Below are 20,103 nucleotides of genomic sequence, written 5' to 3' on the forward strand. Positions count from 1 at the left end.
ACTCGGCTCACTACGGGTTCAATCTGAGTGAGCCAAGTCAAAAATTATCCCATATTGAAATTTGTAAAAAAAATTTAACCCAATCCGGTCCGAACCTATGGTGAGCCGGATTGGCTAACGAATTCCAATCCATTTTGACAACTCTATATATAAGTGATGGAATCAGTTTTATAATCAATTTCATGTGTGTGTCTAGTTTATATATATATATATATATATATATATATATATATATATATATATATATATATTACCAACTACATATACATGAAAATAAAATTAATCTCTTACGATCTTTGATTAAACTTAAGTTTACAAAACTCCATCATTTTTTGAATACTTCATTAAACTTAATTATTGAATTTTAGTGGAAGTATAAATTAATTCAATTTTAACCTTTAAAATTAAATAATAAAGTACAAGATACAAAGAAAATTCAAATGAAATTATAGACAAAATAAATGTTTCATGTGCATCCAAAATTTGTGACAAAAAAGAAAAGAAAATTTTAATTATATTGATTTTTGATTGGATGGGGTTGTGGTGTTGTAGATTTGTATTAACTTTTATTTGAATAATGAATTTTAATAGCAATTGTTTCAATTTTTAATCGAATGGTAACAACTTATGTTTAGATTTAAGGAGGTGAAGAGACGGTGCAACGATTTTATGATTTTATAGGATAATTTTACCGATTATATTATGTTACGATTATACGTGGAATCTAACTCGTAAATATTATGTATAATTGTAAAATCTTTTAATTTTACGATTTAAATCTCAAATCTATCTATCTTATTTCACGCCTACAAAAAAGTGTTGTTTAAAGTTTATGACACACTTTTTTAACTTCATACCATATTTTGTTGTTTCCTAAAGTAAAAAATGGTGTGTTAAATCATCAAGTTACATATCTAATATGATATCTCTAGTCGTAATACTTTTTTTTATATAAATTATATAATTATTTACATATGTATAATATTTTATTATGAATTTAATATATTATAAATAGACTTAATTAGTAACTTGGGTTCCTATGTTTAGATATTTTATTCACTTTGAAATATATATATATATATATTACTTCAATTGAGTTATTATTTAAAAAAAAATCTTAATTGAGTCTTATTTATATAAAAAAATTCGATGTAGTATCTTATGTTAAATTTGCTTGAAATCATTTTAAAGTGTTTTATGTTAAAATATCAGTTATCTTGTAATTTGAATATACCCAGTATCAAAATTAGAAGATTTATAAGATAAAATATGATTTAGATTTTGACTATGGTATTTTCGACCATTGTTAACGACGATTTAATATAAGAAACCACATATTTCATTTTTTTTCATAAATAAAATTCAAATTGAGCCAAAATCAAATATAAAAAAAAAGAATTAAGTATCTAAATATATAATTCAAATTACTAAACAAGTCTTATAAATATTAATAAATAGTAATAATTAATGTTTTGGGTAAATGATTTGTAATATGTCTTACTTAATTCTTATCCTATATTTAATGTAACAATATTCTTTGATATATATATATATAAATGGTTAGTTTTATAAAATTATCATCTATGTAATTACTTTTTCTTTTTTTAATTCTCTATGTTTCTTCGTAACTTTTTAACTAAACGTTATAATGGCGAAGCTTAAAAATATATATTAGGAATTCGAATATTATTTTTCAAATATACAAACTCGGGAGGTTGCCAAATATATAAAATATATCAATTAAAAACAATTTTATTTTATTTACGTGCTAATTTATTTATAAAAGAAAAAAATTGAAGAAGAGGGCCTCACACACACAGACAAAAAGCTCTGTCACCGCCTATAAACACATATTTTATTGATATTAAGAAAAGTGAATCATTGTTTTAATTGATTTAAACTATTTATTACAAATTTAAAGTATAATTTACATATCCAAAGTATTTATTTATTATAAATTTTCATTACAGTATAATCTATACATTTATTTTTGTTTAAAACAAAAGTCCATACAAAAATTGTACAACATGGAAAGCCATGACGGCTACAAAAGTTATAATATACCTCTAATGTGTGGATTCTAATATGGTTTAAAAAATGAAGTCAACGAGTTTTTATTCTTGCATAAAGGTGGAGTGAGACCTCACTCTTGAATTGAAACATGTGAAATAGTTAAAATTTTTGAATAATATTATATTAAATGCAGCCTTGGGCCATGCATATAAAGAATTATAAACTTTCTCACACACACAATAAAGTGTCCGTAGCTAATAAAACTTTGGTAAGAAATTAAAATTAAGATAAATAATGAATAGAAAAATTCCTCATGCTTGAGTCTGTCCTTATTCACATTAAGAGTTAAAATATATTAGTGTGGGTGGCTTAGTAGCAGCCGCCAACCACATTGATCATGCAAACCTCAGCTCTCGTCACTTGTGTATCATTGTATATTATTTAATTAAATATTTTACACAGTACTTTTTTTTTAATTTAGAATTTAAATGTATAGTTAAATTAATATCAATTTTGGTTAATTTTTAATCACGATTAGAATTTAAAATTAACATTTGTTATGTTCTCTACAAACCGGAACAAGCCACCCAGTCAAGAGGGCAAGATCACAATATTTTCGAGGTATTATTTGCTTCACAGTGTGGAATTTTGTTACGATTTTGTTCTTAAAAAACACCTTAGAGAGTGAAGGAATGAAAGAATATTTAAACTGTGTTTAACCTCGACTTCTAAACGATATGAGACTTATTGGATATACCGAAACAAGTCTTTTGGTCGAGGGTAAAGGAAATTGTCGATCCCACGGTGGGCGCCGAAAGCATCACCACCATGTTCCCAAGCCTTAAAAGCGCCTCAATTCTTCCAGATGGTGTTGCATTTTCCTCTACATATCCTCTTGCACCAGTCTAGCCCCACAGTGGGCATGATGTTCCGACCCGACCCAAATCTTTCTGGCAGCATCGTTAGGAACAATCACTGTGTTCCCGAGATATTTCTCGCTTTGGAGCATAAAGCTCTATCATTGTTTTGTTCTTCAAATATGCCTTATAGGAGGAAGAAGTATTTAAATTGCATTTAACTTCGACTTCTAAGTGAAGCGATGTGAAACTGAGCAGATGTATTATAACAATATTATAATTAAGATTAGTATTTTGGTTCCACTTTCAATTAAAAATTATGACTTAAAATCAATATTATATTAAGATTATAATTTAACATTAATGTTATTAAGATTATTATTGATAAATGAGTTTATAAATTTTATTTAAATAAAATTAGAACAAATATTATAATTTTATTTAATTATCCTTAATTAAGGTAACATTCAAACTAATATTAGAATGAAGATGGGTGTAGAAGTTAACTTAAGATTAAATTAACATTGAAAATATGTAGTGTGAATAAAATCTATATTAAAATTATACAATGCAGAAAAAGTATTAGAAAGTGTAAAATGTTATTATTATGTTAACAGTAATCGAACAATATGACCTTCTCTTTTGTTCCATATAACCACTAAGCCCTGTTTGTCTTCATATTAAAACAAAAAAAAATGCCCACAAAACCATTCGATTTGAAGAGATATTTGACTCGATACTAATTAGATAATGATATGTTAACCAATTTTATTTATACCACTAAAAAAATTAAAAAAAAAAGTGATTAAAATAGTAAATTAAAAAGGAATAAAAAAAGAATAGGTCAAAATATTTTAATCATACTAATATTGAGTTTAGATGATTGAGGCCCATACAGCCCCAGAGGTTTGTTATTAGAGATATGGTCAGTGTTTCCTACACCCCAAAATTACTAAATACACCCTGTCAAACATTATCACCGTTGCGGTTTCCATCATCATTATTGTTGCAGAGACAAGAAGAAAAAGAAATGTTGAATAAAAAACAAGAGAAAAGAATACTAAAAAAAATTGTTTGAATTTTTTTCAAAATCTATTTCATATATTTTAAAAAGTTCATTCCAAAAAACATTATATATGTTTTTAGTAGTAGTAAAATCCTAAAGAAAATACATTACAACTCAATATCTGACAGAGTGTCTTAAAAGCTGCATGGTCGATGTAAAAAAAAATAATATACAAGCAATTATTTTCTTAATTTTTTGTATATCGAATGAGTGCTAACGGAATTTTAAAATTGATAAATTGTTTAAAATAATTAATGCTTAATTACAATTAATATGAAACCGTTAAAGTATAAATAAAAGGTTTATAAAAGAGTTTTATCAGTTTCAAATATTTATCTCTTTAGGAACTTTGTTTTTAGGGTTATTTTTCTTTTTCTCTATATCTTTCACTCTTGTGTTAATTTGTTTGAATATCAAAGATCGTCAGGGTTAGGGTGACTCGGAGCTCTCTAGTTCTATCAAAATCAATTTCTTAAACTGAGTAAGTTGATCTTCTACAATTTTATTTTGTCCGGTTTTAATTTTTGTGCATGTGGGAAACCTTGACTTGCAGGTGTCATGTGAGTTTTCTTTGTGAATTTTCACTTATTAGTGGTTCTAATGATGTTCCCTAATCATGATTATGTTGTTTGTAGGTTGAGTTGTGAGCTCTGTTAGCTTTGAAAAAAGGGTTTGATACTCTTTTGGGTTGTCTAAATTGTCTCACTGGTAAGGGAAGTTAATTTTTTATTTAATTGATCATTTTGATAGTTAATTTGATGTGGTTTGTGAAATTGATGAGTTGTATGTTGAACTATTAGATATGTGGTTTGTTAAATTGATGAGTTGTATGTTGAATTGTTGATTTTGATTTGTGTTTGGTCTTGATTTGGGAAAAAAGTATAATATGTGTTTTGAGTGATTGAGTATGATTTTTAACTCTCTAAAACCACTTAGAGTAAAAAACACTAAAAGAAAGGTGCCCAATCAGTCAATTGCATATGATAAAAATTTTCCAAATTGTTGTTTCTGATACGGGCGCCACTATAGTTCCGTCAGGCGCTAGGTCCCTAACTCGGTGCCGCTGGATGTTAAAAGTCAGGAAATTCCAAGGCTGAGTGTCGGGCGCCACCCTATTTTTCTGATTAGTGTTCCTTTACTAAAATGAAGATTCCACTTCGTTAATAGTCAAATTTAGCTGAAATTTTGACAACTGATCTTATACACATGATTCTTCACTTTGACCAGTTGGATCTTTGTTTTGAAGTCTTTAGTTAGAGAAATGATTTTCAACATTTTGATGTATTTTATGTTTAGCGTTATTTGTCCTGTTTTGTATGTTTCTCTTATTTAACTATTTTAAGGTGTTTTGTGGTTAATGTGAAACATGTTTATGGTTTTCATTATGATTGATTAAGAGATACTCGATGGATTAGAATTTGTTGATACTAATACAAGGAGAACTAGTATTGTGTAATGTATGATGCATTGATGTAAGGATCCAGTTAGAAGTTATCTTGACGCTCTAATAACTATTCAAATTCTCAAATAGAGAGGAATAAGGTACGTGGTGAGAGGAGTAGGAGGTCTCAGGCTAGAGGTTTTACCTTGACCAAAAGTATTAATAGACTAACGTTGTATGTGGTAGAGCATAACTCTTTATCTCCCGCTCTGCAGAGAATGAAATACCACTACAAGTGCATAACTTACCAGGATTCGATATCAACGTAAATATCCAGATAATTGAATCATAGTCTTAAGTGTATATATGAAATTGAATGATAGATATTGTATGATTTGTGTAACTATATTTATAAATAATTTAGTCTTCTAATTACATTAGCTTACTCTTATTTTTTTGTGTCTTGTTTTTTTTTTAAATGATCACTTTATTGGTGTAAATAATTGAAGATTTTATAGTTGGACCAATGTACAAATAGACGAGATCTTCTTATTTTAAAGTTTTGTGTTTATATTTTAAAAAACCCTATCTGATATATTGTTTTTATTATAAAATAAATGTAATATTAATAAATAAAGTTCCTTTCTCTTGTTGTGTAAGGATTAAAAGCAAATTACCAACTCTACTGTATGATTTAGGTGAGAAGACCAGTAATACATCACAACATTTTTAAAGTAGTTTTTTATTTTTTATTTTTTAAATACCTTCATTAAAAATTGACTATATTTTATATTTTTCCTTTCATTAATTAATGAAAGAGTTTCCCAACTAGTATACGATGATCTGAACTAATTCAATATGTTTAGTTTTAAAGAGAAATAAATCAGTGAATCGGTTTACTTAAAATAAATCATCTTACACTTTTTTAATTTTTTATTCAAATATAGTTAGTATATACAAAGAACAAATGTTTGATCTTGAACATGTGCAATAATGTACTAAATTAGTTATATTAGTATTATCACATGTGATATTAGTCATTATCTTAATGAAATTGATTGAATTTGTAAATAGGTAAAAATATATAAAATAATTATGTAATTCTTACAACACTATATTTATAATGATCTAGAACAACTAGGTCTTAGCCCTTGTATGAAATCCCTCTGGACAAGAAACCCTTTAAATGTATTCTGAAGTTAAGATTTAGTATTACATTGTATAATAGATCTTCAAACATGTTAAACTAACTCAACAATTTTTCTCAATGAGAATATTATCTATAAAAAAAGTAATTTATTTTGTTCATATTCTTAATCTCTAATATTTTTTGAATAATGTATCTATTACAAACTAAAATTTTTCTTTTAATATTTTAAAAATTTTAAAAATTTTAACTATAACATAGTATATGTACTAAAAATACTTTTAAATTAAAAATACTTTTAAATTAAAAATACATCTTATATATTTGAAAAATATTTATTTAATATAAATTTAATAATATAAAATAAACATAGTTACTATTCATACTGAAACAATTTCAAATTAACCATTTTCTAATCCATTACAAACTAAAATGTTTTTAAATATTTTTAAATTTTAACTACAACATAGTATATGTAATAAAAATTCTTATTTAAATTAAAAATCCATCTTATATATTTGAAAATATTTATTCAATATAAAATTTAATAATATAAAAATAAACATATTTATTATAATACATATCGAAACAATTTCAAAGTAAACATTTTCTAATAATAATTATATTTCTTTATTATTTACAAGATTTTTTAAATATGCATCTCTTATATTCTTATTTTAAATTCATAAAAAATAAAAAATAAAGTATCTAAATACTAAATTTAGTTACATTCAGATTTCTTACATCATATTACATCATATTTTAAATCACTTGTTTAAATAGCATAATGAATTATAAATTATTAATAATTTATGTAATTATTATTATTTTATTTTAAAAAATAGACCGTCGCTTCCACTTATTTAAATAAGAAGAAATCACTGAACCCATTTCCCCCAAACTAAAAAGAGAGAGAGAAAATTTTGTTAGGGTTTCATGCATGTTGGTTCCTAGCCGAGAAATTTAATCTATAGAAAATTGTTTTTTCATTGAAAGAGACGATTTTGAGTTCATGGACCGCCTGCGCCCTCGCAACCGAGAGGTCTTTTCTGGATTTACAAATGCAGAGGTATTATTATAATATTATAGTTATAATGGCCATAAGTGTCACATCTTTCTCTTGAACTTATTTTTTGTCTTCCCTAAAAATTCAACAGTTTTCAAATGCTTTAATTATGTTCCTTTCGGTCTATTTGGAATTAGTTTAGTATGACTAATTATAAAGTTTGTAGTTCAGGGTTCATTGCTTAAAAAAATGTTATGCATGTCTTGTTTGAAGTTAGTGAATAGTAAACTGATACCTTGTATTGTATCTAGATAGCCATAACTATGGACATTTTGCAGTTTTGAACAGTCTAAAAATCTAGATCGCAGACCTCTTTTCTAAACCCTGGTTGTAGAATGTAGAGGGTGTGGTTTAACATGTTCTGTTAATGATTTGAACTTGCTTTGCTCTTGACAAACAGATTGAGAAAATGGAAAAATTCTTGAAAGAACCTAAAGGGGTAACATGGAGCAGAGAGTTTTACCAAAAACTGGCTGGAAGTTTCAAGTGAGTTTTATTTATTAATAATTTTTGGATTATTTTCTAGTAATAAATGAAGTATTGTCATTGAGGAGTGTTTGAGTATTGCAGTCGTTCCACTGGTCGCGCAGGGAAGCCGGTCATAAAATGGACAGAGGTTAATTTCCTTTTTTACTAACTCTTATTTTATTTACTTAATGTCTTGTGCATACATATCCTTCAAATAGTGCAGATGTATTCAGATATTGTTTATTTTTGTTCTTTCTAAAATAGTTTTTTCATTAATCCTTTATTTTGGAGGAAATTCTAGATTGAAGATTGGTTTCAGGCAAGGCTCCAAGACTTACCCCAAGTCCCTAACAGTGAGTTGATGGTTCCTAAGCATACGGAAGGTGAGTCTTCTGGTGGACCTTATGGTTCTCAGCATAGTCAGTAGTTATGCTACCTTCAAACATTCTAATGATCAAGATTAGATTATTTAGTATAATTGTAGCATGTGTCATAGCTGCCTGAGTTATGATAGGTTACCTATCTTATGTTTGATGTCTCTGGTGTCTGTGCAATCTTAAGTATTCAAATAATCATCAACATTGATTATTTAATATAATTGCAGCTGCCTAAGTTATGACTTTTATGCTCCTTTATTTTATTAGGATGTGTTTGGTTGAACAAAATATGAAAATGAAAGTGATAACAAAATTCTCTCCAGAAGATCTTTTTCACTTTCTACTTTCCTTCTCCTTTTTGGTATAGTTAACTGCTAGACTTTTTATTTATTGATATATCCAAGGAAACTCCTAATTAAATGACTTTATCTGGTGAGAGTGTGCCTGAACTGATTGTTTTACGGCAGATGTTATGCAAGATCCATCAGAGTTGGAATTTGAAGCAAAATCATCAAAAGACGGGGCATGGTAAGTACATGGAGATTATTGCAGTTAGCTCAAATTCTATTTGTGATCTGTGTTTATGATGTATTTTGAATTTTAATGTTATTGAGTGAAAGGGTTCCATATATACCTTTCAGAAGCATTCAAGAAAACTTCATGTAAAGTTTTCCACCATTATAAACCCACATGTGCATTATAATGCTTGTTGGCATGGTTATTTTGGAGTTCCTTCAATTGTTGATATTGATCATATATCTGTGTCCCCTTGACATGCATTAGCATGAAAAGACACATTCTGTGTGGCTGGACTTGTCCAAGTCTTTCTTTTTGCATTTGCTCCATTCTATTGTGTTCCAAAGATAGAACTTCTGTTGGAGTTCCCTTGTAGAGATATTCTTAAAAATATTCTTAAAAATAGGAGGCGCTCTTGCATCTATATAATCCAATTATTTCCTTGTATTCTAAGTTCTAATACAATTGTTTTCCCTCTTTTTAATAAATAGACAGTTATGGAGTTGCTTGTGGATTGATCCAGATGGATTATTTAAATAGTGTTTTTTAACATACAAATAAACGAGATGGTTATATTGGTTATTGTACCTGAACACTCCTGTCTTTCATCACTTTGTGAAATTCTAAACTAGCTGCTTTTTTTATGGTGATGTTGGATATTGTACCTGGACAGTTCTGTTTTTCATCACTTTGTGAAATCCTAAGCTAGCTGTTTTTTCTATTGATTCTAGGAAAAGATATTTAGAAGTTTAACAATTATACCATAATACTATAATGGTTAACCATGGGGTTTGGTCTCTATTATTCTTTCCCTGCTGAAATATTCTGAGTAGTTTATTTTTTTCTTATTGGTTGAACTGTACTTTTCCTTCTTTTTTATTCTGTTTTTGAAAATATAATTACTGATTCTCATAAATTTTACTGATCTGCTGCGATAGAAGCGTATTATATTAAGCATCACTGTTCTGATCAATCATGCAATTTCTAAATACTGTGTAATTGCAGGTATGATGTTGAGGCATTTCTTGCTCACAGATTCCTTAGCACAGGGGAAGCTGTAAGTTTCAACAATCATGATGTTGATACCTTTGTGTTAGAAGACTTGTTAGTGAATTCATAAATTGTTTTCCCTCATAGAAGTTACTAGATTTTTCCATCTGAGATACTCTTTCCTTTTGTTAAAGGAAGTCCATGTCAGATTTGTTGGATTTGGGGCTGAGGAAGATGAGTGGATCAATATTAAAAGTTCAGTCCGCCAACGCTCTATACCATTGGAAAACTCGGAGTGTTCGAACCTGAATGTTGGAGACTCTGTCCTATGCTTCCAGGTGAATTAGGCTGAATTTTCTCTTGTTAGGTTGCATCACTGGTAACTGTATCTAACGACAGTTCCAATTGAAATTTAGGAGAGGAGAGATCAAGCTATTTACTTTGATGCTCGGATTGTAGAGATCCAAAGGAGAATGCATGATATTAGAGGTTGCAGGTGTCTCATCTTAATAAGATATGATCATGACAACAGTGAGGTGCATATTTCTTCAATTGGATGTGTTAATGTGTTAACGTTTCTGTGTGTAATTTACAAGCTTTTAATGTTATGTTTATCATTTCCAGGAGAGCGTTCGGTTGAGAAGACTTTGTCGCAGAGCAAAATATTAGGTGTATTTGGAATGAGTTATTTTCTATGTCCCAAGTGAGTTTTCAAGTTTTCAAGAATTCATCCAATAACCTGGGTGCAGTAGGAAGCAGCTAGCACTGACACTTGGCATGGAGTTTTGATGGGAAAAAACTATTGGAAAATGGTTAATAGTCAATTAGATTTTTTTTGCTTATCATTATTAGTAGATTATGGCAAGTCAAAAGACAAGTTTCAATTATGTACCCTTGGGGTGACTCAATTGTGGAACAGATGTTTTCGTTTTTCATTATGGTAAGATAATTATTATGTTCTTGGAACTGAATGATACGACAGACAAAATGATTAAGGTTGAATGAGTAGAATTAAGATTTATTTGATGAATACATATGATTGCTGTGATCATACATGTAACATAAAGACTTTGTATATTCTGTGCATCAAGAGAGGAATTAGTAAATTTGATAAAATGTATCCTATAATCATCATTAACTAAAATTATCCGTCTAATCTGTATAAATAAATTAAGAAAAATACAGTTTCTCGTTACAAAATACGACAGACAGTGTGGTTGATTTGTTAGTCGGTTTTAATTATTTATCCTGAGGAACAACATCTGATATGTCATGTAGATAACATCATAATATAAATTTTGAAGGTTTTATCAAAAAGTTTTGAAGGTTTTATCAAAAAGTTAGCACAGTTATGTACAAATCAAAATTTACATGACAAACATACTAATCATAACCATTTGACAAATTTTAGAATTAATAAAAAAATGAGGGACCAATTTGGCTTTATATCTTTTAAGCAATAGCTCAAATTGTTAGTTGACTTTATGGTTTGAGTCTTCTGGTTCATGCAACAATTACTGAACTCAGAAGATAACTGGTAAGCTATTGAACAATAATATCATCATCATCATGCCCAATAGGTCAAAATTTTATTACATGTGTGAGAACAAAAGCATTATTAATTCATTTATATACACCTCAGTCTAAATTTTTAAGTAACCCACAAAATTCAGAATCTGCTTTGTTCAAAATCAGCTACTTTAAATTTTTCTACAAACATAAACACAGGCCATTACAACTTTATATTTGCATTTCTATCATAAAAAAAGTACCATTGAAAATAATTTTTATAAAACTAGTTTAAAATAAAACCATAAAACATAAGTATTTTTAAGTGAAAAAAAAATAGTTACTTTAAAATAGGGAGACCTTTTAGTAGAAAGATTATGCCAGATATTTTATTAGAACATTATGTTAATTCAATAAAAATAATCAAATTAAGCAACTCAATTAAAGAAAAAATAATAGTAATAATAAAAAAGTGCACCCTCATACACAAAAATATTTACAGGAGAATTCAACCAAAAACTACAAGTTACTTTCTTCACACAACCAAGTCAATTCTCGGTAGGAATATAGCTATTAGGTGGCACGTCCTTTTTAAAAGGTTATGGCTTCTTGAATTGAATTGGTTAAAAACCATGACATGGTCATTGCATTCAAAGATTGTACTAGGCAAACATTAAAAAGATGCTACAAAAAACAAAAAAAGCACACTATTTACTCATCAATTATAATTATGACTAACTACAAAATTTATTATACATTATCCACATCATCATCAGAGTCTTAACTACTAATTTCCATCTTCCAGATACAATGATTCGCCCTTGCATACCACAATAATTCACCGCTTTTCCAATACCAGAATCAATAGCCGGGGAAACACCTAATCAAATAGATATTCAACATAAAATGATTTGACCACATAAAAAAGAATATAATAAATATGGCTTGTGCGTAGTCCATACACAGATTGACATAAACCATGTATTTTCTTTCCCACAGGACACTCATCAATGTATTCCAAAGTCACCATCTTAGATCAAGGCAAGACAGCATGACTCAGTTTAGAGGATACCATTGCATCATCCCGAATTACGTTGGTATCTCTTAAGGCAAGCATGATATTCATATAGTCAAACGATAACTCAAATCTAGAACCTGATCATGTTTCATATTGCTCTGGTTAATTATTACATTTCTTACAATATTGCACTTGGAAAAAGATGAGCAAATAGGGGGAGGAAGGCTCTCCATTTGATCAGTTGCCAAGATCCAACACTTAAAAAGAACACTCTTACTAGGGCCCAGCCCAATCTTTTATGGACTATTCATTCCCTTGGAAACAAAAGACAGATACATAAGTTTAGGAGAAAAGCTCCTAAAATTAAAAATAGCATTTTTTTTAGTGAACAGGATGTGAAAGATAATCCACTAGAGCCAGTAAAGTGATTGGGAACTGGGAAGCATACAGATAATCATAGGCTCTAATCTGAGTACCACCATTGTACACCAAAATAACCCCAGAAAATCACATCTATAGTAGGGATTAGAGAAACTTTCCACTTTAAGAAGTCAAAAATACTCCAAGTAATAAAAACCCAAGTTTCCTTTGGATCCCAATTCCAATATGATCTCTATGCCTCATTAGCCCATACTGCTCCAGATATATTATCTATTGTTAAAAAGATAAAACCTAGACTAATAGTATGGTAACGGATCCAATTGTTGAATAAATTGATATCTAAAATAATTATAAGATGATAAGACGGAAAAGGAGTTTGTTGTAAAATATTCTTTTTATCATTCATATTTAACCAAACATCTCACGGAGACACTACTATTTCTCTTCAAGATCAATAATTGTAGTAGTGTGATATTCAACATTTGAGAATTTTGGTATTATCAGAACATAACTTTGAAGTTCAAGCCACTCCCTAAATCCCCCAAGAAGATCCAAATATTCAAAAAGGAGAATAACATACGGCAAATAGTTCCAAAAAAACCAGTTCATTGAACAGCTTCTGATTTCCTTGACCATATAGGTTGTTCCGACAACATAACATTGCAAGGACCAACCAAAATCTGCAAGTTGCCACAGGCACGGAAGTTAAATATATGGTCGAAACAACCTGAATTCCTATTGAGCAAGAAAATATGTGAAGCAACATGACAAACAGCCAGTGCAATCAAGCCAGATAATCACTAAATGTTTCATGCATATATAGCATATCTAGATAAAACAAGCTACAAGAATATTTTAACTGCCCGATATAAAAAGTAGAATAATAATTGAGGCAGAATTAAATACCTGCTTGACGTGTCAAGTAACTCAGTAAATATACAGATCAGTATTGAGACGGTAGAGAATGAAATGTGCACCTTGCAATGTTTGTTGTTAGAACATAAAATGATCATCCAGTCATATAGAACGACTGACCAGGAGAAGCCCATCATGTAGACTTCGGAAACCAAAAGAAGTAATTAGAATAACAATAGTAAAGTCACCATTATCTACACAAATAAGTGAAAAATATTTGAAACATCTAGTAACTGAGATGATGCTTAGATAGATTCCATTCAAAACAATCAAATAGATCGAAAATGTAGAAACCACAACTTTCTTAAAAGTAGAAAGAATTTGAACTTATAGTGCAAAAACAATTTTCAAAAACAAAACAGGAAAAGAAAAAAAAGTAAACATACTTCTTAAAAAAAAATTGAACTAAAGCATTGGCATCCTTCACTTTCATTAGATGTACTCACAAATCAAACAGTGTTGGGACTAAACTATAATAACAAACGAAAAACGCAGCAGCAATAATAATAATGACAATGATTAAACAATTACAAACCGCTGCCAAAATGAACAACTTTCTATTCGTCAAATTCAGACATGGAGAAGCCCAGAAGAAGATTTAAGTCAGAAGTGACTAGAATAAAGAGGGCCAAGTACAAGGGTGCAAAGCTTAAATGTCCAGTTCACACGCGAAAATCTAAGTTCATATTTGTTAAATACCACCGGTAAACAAAAGCCTAACCTGTGCACATGCCTTCAACATAGCAATAATTACTGTTCAGATCTGTACAAACTTTATATCAAAAGACTCTTCCCGATTGACAATCTAATTTTACTCACAACTCAAGTATTTTTGACAGCTGAAATACAGTGCACAGGTTTTGCATCATGATATGTGATGGTGACCATAAAGTAAGTTTAGCATACATTAATGCTTAACTGCATTGTTCAGAACATTGGTCAGAAAGCATCTTCAGTTCCCAAATAGAAGTCAGAGGAAGCAGGTTTGGGTTTGGGCAAGTCAGCCAGAAATCTCAATTTCAGCAGGTTATGACACTGTTCTCCCATAGCAAATAGATGCAATATAGAGATTCTTTGCCCATTTATCCTGCAGAAACAAAACACCAAATGTCAACAAGTATGATCATAGAATTGGTAATGAATAAAGGAAAATTAGATGCACTGTTTACCTTGACATGAGAGCTAGGAAAAGCATTTGTACGGAGTGTCTCCTGAGTTTCATCAGCTGGTTTTCTTCTTGGGACACTAAGAACAAAAGCAGCCTGGTCCCATGTTGCAGCAGTTGAGGTGATGCGATAACCATTTTCCCACCTTAGATGAATACCTTCGCTGGGATACAAGAAATCAAGTTCCACAACCTGTCTTTGAGCATAGAGAGAAAAAAAAAAAAAAAAAAATATATATATATATATATATATATATATACATATCAGATTACTTTCTTCAATGCCACAAGGATTCTAAATCACAAACGACTTTCCAAAATGCAGGACCTGATCAGAATAACCAGCCCCACGTGACATAACAATTGCCCATCTACTGCCAGCTGTAGCCATAGCAGTTACATAAAATCCTTCTCTCCATTTTTTGTTGATCCACTTAAATGGAAATGATTCACTGACTTTATAGGATTGCTGTACGTACTGGGTACCTAAAAGGATTCATCAAACAATTGAAGTAAGAAGACAGCTTAAACAGCCAGTCAAAATGTGCACAAGGGATCATCAAAAGTCGAGCCAAGCACGATCCCAGATACACAATACACAGAACAAAGACTTCAGGGATATTAACCTTTAGACATTACAACCAATGAGCATCCAGTATAAACTCCGGCTATGGCACTAATGTAATAATTATTTTCCCACTGTTCCATAATCCATTCCTATTAAAACAGATACATGAATTTGTCAGTTTATATTAAGTTCAAAACAAAAATAGTAAAACATAATACAGACAAAACTATATAGTTTACAAAAATGATACTATGATATCACCAGCACAGCATCACAATAATGCCACTGCTGAAACATAAAATAGCTAACCTTGTGAAGAAAGCTGGAAGAGAGTTCATAAACTTGTTCAGTGAAACCAGTACCAGCATCCATAATGAGTGTCCAAAGATCAGAACAAGAAGCCACACTGCTGATAAATAAATCATCTTCATTCCCTTTATCAATGTGTTGGGCTAACCGCACATCAGCGACATTATAATGATACCTAAACCAAAAGATATATCTTTAGGCTCCAACGTTTAAAATCACTGGAAAAACCATATGCAACATCAGAATATAACCTTTGCTTCATTGGTCGACGAGCATTGTAAACACTAATCCATTGTGTAGCAGACATTCCCATTCGAACCCTTTTTTTTGGTTGTTCATCATCATCGTCTTCCATGGTCAAACGCCCCCTCTTATGCCCAACCTGACATATAAGCTACACAATCATACCCCAAAAAGGGCAGTAAGAGTCAGAATTTAAAAGTGTAAACAACACATAGTAAATTCTAAAGTAATAATATCATGACGACCTTCTGAGCACCCTCGGTGTTTATTGGCCTGATATTTGGATTTGGGCCCACAATTCCATCAAAGAGGGATATATATTTTGCATAATTTGGTTCTTCATCAAACTTTAAATTAACTACATATTCAACAAACTGCCGGAAAGGATGAGGACAAAAGCAACACAATATTTCTGGAGAGGTGGTCATCTTTTTCTTGCAGACAAAAAACCCTTTATTTTCTCCCTGTAACAACAAAACTTCATAAAAATCATATTTTCATTTACCATTAGGTATCAGTACTATAACGATTATATTTGAAACAGTTATAACCTGATATCCTTGCCAAGGAAGCCGACCTCGAAGAAGGAAGACAAGAGTGTAAGCAAGAGATTCCAAGTCATCTCTCCTGCTACCTGTTCTACCGAGATGTGCATGCACACTAGCATAACGAACTGTGCCCCTGTGGCAAGAATATAGCTGATAATCATTCAAAACCTGCATGTTGACTAAGGTTTGTAGATATTTAACAAATAACTTACCTAAAAACATCTGGACGTTGATCATATTCAACATGAAGGCCAGTTGAACTATCTCGCCACCGAGTTGCTGGGTAGATAAATTGGGAGTGCAATACGAGGTTAGACATGTTCATTGACAATGGACATATCAAGGGTAATGTAGTGTACTTACCTAATCCAAGATCAACCAGAAACAACTTCTTTTCATCTGGAGTTCCTGGGGTTCCAAGCAAAAAATTCTCAGGCTTTACATCACCATGCACATATCTGCAATATTGACAAAATGATGAAATGTTCTTGCAACAAAAATACACTCAATAATCAATTTAGTTAAACAATACAAGCATATATGAAAGAAAATAAAATCCAGCGTTCCTAATCAAAAGTTCGGACAGATCCAAATTTTATAAATCCCAAATCATTTTATAAATACAAATGCTGCTCATTCAGAGAAATAGGATATGTTTCTCCATGATTATGTCATCAAAAGGTAACAACAAATTATTGACCATGATATGGTCACATCAATTGGGAAGCATTCTGAACTGACCAACCTGTGAATGAAAATAAAAACCAGAAACAAATCATAAACACAATCAGGAAAAGGAGCATCACCCTCTAGAATGCATCTTCTCTAATATGGAGATAGCCTCAATTGCAATACATGCTACCATTTCAGTAGACAAGCTGAAATCCAAAAAAGAAAAAGAAACATATTTAGCTATTAAATAAAAGCTCCAACATTAAGAAAAAAGAATAATTGCATTTCAATATTTCACATAGATACTCACGTGTGAGAGTTGTTATTCCAAACATCCCACAGACTGGGACCAAGCATATCCATTACCTGTATTTAAAGTTTAGTAATAAAAACATTTAGAGACAACCACAAGCCTCCATCCATCAGTTAAAAATTCATGAACAAATACCATAATATAGTAGTCCCCTTGCCGTCCCTTGAAATGTACTCGTGGAACACCATGACTACCGCCTAATGCACTGCAATACAAGACATAATCACAGCAAAGTTAGCACTAAATATCCATAACAAAGTGAGACCACAGCAGAGCAACTCCATCACATGGGAAGAAAAACACTCAACTCACTTGTAAACCTGCCATTCATATGGTGGTCCATAGTTGCATCCCTTGCTGCTTCTATGCTCAAATTTTAAAGCTACCTAAATTCATTAGAGCACAAGTGGATAGCAACAAATCCAATATGTACCATTCAAATACAATTGTAAACCAAAGATCACATGCTAAGACCATACCTCAACGGCACCGGCACCAGTCCGTTCGCTAGAATCCGAAAGTCCTATCCGCCGACCAACATAGACTTGCCCAAATCCTCCCTTCCCAAGTTTTCTCTCAATTTTATACAAAGGAGAACCACCAACTTGAACCTGTTGCAAACAAAAATACACAAGAGATTAATTTCCATCGTATACAAAAATTATTCCATATACCTTTGGTTTAAATTTTTTATTTCATTCATCCAAAGATCAGAAACAGCAATAAATAAATAAAATCTAAGAACGAAACTTGAGCTCAGTGCAGCAAAATAGGACTATTTAGCATGCAAGCTTTTGTAAGATGTTCAGCATTCAACAACAGGAAATAAATAACACAGAGAAACAAGACATATAAGCAGAACACTGAGCAGATAAAGTTATGCTTGTAAATTTTTCCAGAACTCAACTACAGAGAAAAGATGTCAAACTAAAATCACCTTCTCCGGAAGGGGGGCAGTGCTGCCTTCATCTTCAGCTCCCGGAGCCTTATCTGCGCTACGGCCACGGCTATCGTCTTCATCCATGTCTTCCTCTTCAAAAACCCTAACCGAAATCTTATTGTTGTTATTCTCTTTCTCTCCCAGCTCGTCTTTTAAATTTTTATTTCTATTTCTGGCTCCGCAAACAGCAACAACAACAGCACAATCATTCACGATTTCATCGGCGGCGGCGATCGTGTCGTTCTGTCCCCGATTCCTTCGTGTTCGGGCAGCCGCGGCGGATGTCTTCCTCCGTCGAGTTCTGGTGGCCGCCGGCGAGGCTGGCTGAATGATCGGGATAGCGTTTGCGTTGTCTACGAGTCGGTTTCTGCGAGTTCGGGTACGCAGCTCAGACATGGTAAGGATGGTGGTGGCCCATGACGAAGAGGGAGACTCATGAAGGTTCCAGAATCATCGATCAGAGCAGATTTTGAAGTTTAAATAATATAAATGACAGCAAAAAATCGGAAAAATGGGTTGGGTGATGAATGAATAACGAGGGAGTTATAATGAACCCGAAATTAGGGTTTGATGAGAATGAAATTTAGAGATCTGTGGAGGGAAACAGAAACGGAAGGATTCTCTGCAGTTCTAGATTTCAAGTACAGATACAGAGAAACATGGATACAGATTTGCTATTTCATTTTTCCTAATTTTTAAAAAATTAGCATTTTATAGGCGTTGTATTTCATTAGATTGCCACTTATGTGGCAAAGATGGTTACACTTAATAATAATATAATTAGAGTCAGTAAAATTGGGTTGGAATTTCCGAATTAATCCTGCTTGTTACGAAGTTTAAATTTTTTTATAAATTTTAATACGAGTTGATTTTTAATTCTATTTACTTAGAATTCAGATTGAACCTGTGATGAGTTGAGTTGACCCATCAACCCGTAAATAAATGGTCACGTAAGTGTATTTTTCGTTAGGTTGGACTTTGTATTTGGGTTATGTTAGGTTATTTTTTTAGCCAACACATAGATCATTTGTATTTTTGTGATTTTGGTTTGTATTTGGATTGTATTAAAGTTTATTTAGATTTTAATTAGAATTATAATTTAGTTTTGACGGAAAAAATAAATTAAAAATCTCTATTTTTTTAAGTAAGTGAACCTATATGCCAACTATTTAACCCACAAACCTGTGGTGGATCGGATCAGGTTCAAATTTTTTTAACTTGTTAATAAGTGAACCGGATTTGGTTGACTCACTAAATGATCAACCCGTGATGGATCGAACTGAATCATCAAACCGAGTTACCCATCGTGACATCTCTAAATATAATATGTAAATATATTCTCGTCAAATAATAATAATAATAATAATGTGTGGATATTGTTTAATTTTTATTTTAGAAGTCTTATTTGTCTGATACCAAGGGTTGCATTCTGTATTGAGAGAGTTGGAAAGTGGTCTAGTTTATCTACCCTTTTGTCAATTTAATTTCAAACTTAGAAAAATAATGCAGTAAACATTTGTGGTTAGTTTGGTGTAACAGGATATAAAGTACTCAAAATACTAATATACTCCACATATATTTGGAGTTTTTTGTTTTCCTTTATTTCTGTAATATTTTTCCATACAATAAATGTAATTTGAG

The 20,103-nt window shown here is 31.0% G+C and overlaps 2 protein-coding genes across 12 annotated transcripts; one reads left to right on the forward strand and one right to left on the reverse strand.

The window, feature by feature from the left end:
* Window positions 1-7,347: 7,347 nt before the first annotated feature.
* On the forward strand, window positions 7,348-10,915 carry LOC114162477 (protein SAWADEE HOMEODOMAIN HOMOLOG 2-like). The gene is made up of 9 exons (XM_028046390.2): window positions 7,348-7,533; window positions 7,931-8,016; window positions 8,101-8,146; window positions 8,300-8,381; window positions 8,843-8,903; window positions 9,897-9,948; window positions 10,076-10,219; window positions 10,298-10,417; window positions 10,506-10,915. Exons 1-9 carry the CDS (start codon window positions 7,477-7,479, stop codon window positions 10,548-10,550), a joined length of 693 nt encoding a protein of 230 aa, XP_027902191.1. The 5' UTR covers window positions 7,348-7,476; the 3' UTR covers window positions 10,551-10,915.
* A 1,185-nt stretch (window positions 10,916-12,100) lies between these two features.
* Window positions 12,101-19,151, reverse strand: LOC114162535 (Protein kinase family protein). 11 transcript variants are annotated; one of them, XR_014984424.1, is made up of 16 exons: window positions 17,835-17,924; window positions 17,658-17,727; window positions 17,520-17,575; window positions 17,344-17,415; window positions 16,901-16,995; window positions 16,750-16,816; window positions 16,541-16,670; window positions 16,235-16,453; window positions 15,998-16,140; window positions 15,747-15,921; window positions 15,496-15,586; window positions 15,198-15,355; window positions 14,874-15,062; window positions 13,767-14,791; window positions 13,370-13,469; window positions 12,101-12,270 (listed from the first exon to the last, which is right to left on the reverse strand). XR_014984424.1 is itself a non-coding variant. In XM_028046459.2 (16 exons), exons 1-16 carry the CDS (start codon window positions 18,856-18,858, stop codon window positions 14,732-14,734), a joined length of 2,130 nt encoding a protein of 709 aa, XP_027902260.1. In that variant the 5' UTR covers window positions 18,859-19,151; the 3' UTR covers window positions 13,165-14,731. The 11 variants fall into 11 exon arrangements, 1 of the variants encoding a protein (XP_027902260.1); XR_014984421.1 differs by having other exon boundaries at window positions 13,696-14,791; XR_014984426.1 differs by lacking the exon at window positions 12,101-12,270 and having other exon boundaries at window positions 13,165-13,469; window positions 13,767-13,846; window positions 14,611-14,791.
* Window positions 19,152-20,103: the final 952 nt, after the last annotated feature.

Source organism: Vigna unguiculata, chromosome 9 (assembly GCF_037176805.1).
Source record: "Vigna unguiculata cultivar grain cowpea cultivar isolate G323 ecotype 2 chromosome 9, ASM3717680v1, whole genome shotgun sequence".
Taxonomy (NCBI): domain Eukaryota; kingdom Viridiplantae; phylum Streptophyta; class Magnoliopsida; order Fabales; family Fabaceae; genus Vigna; species Vigna unguiculata.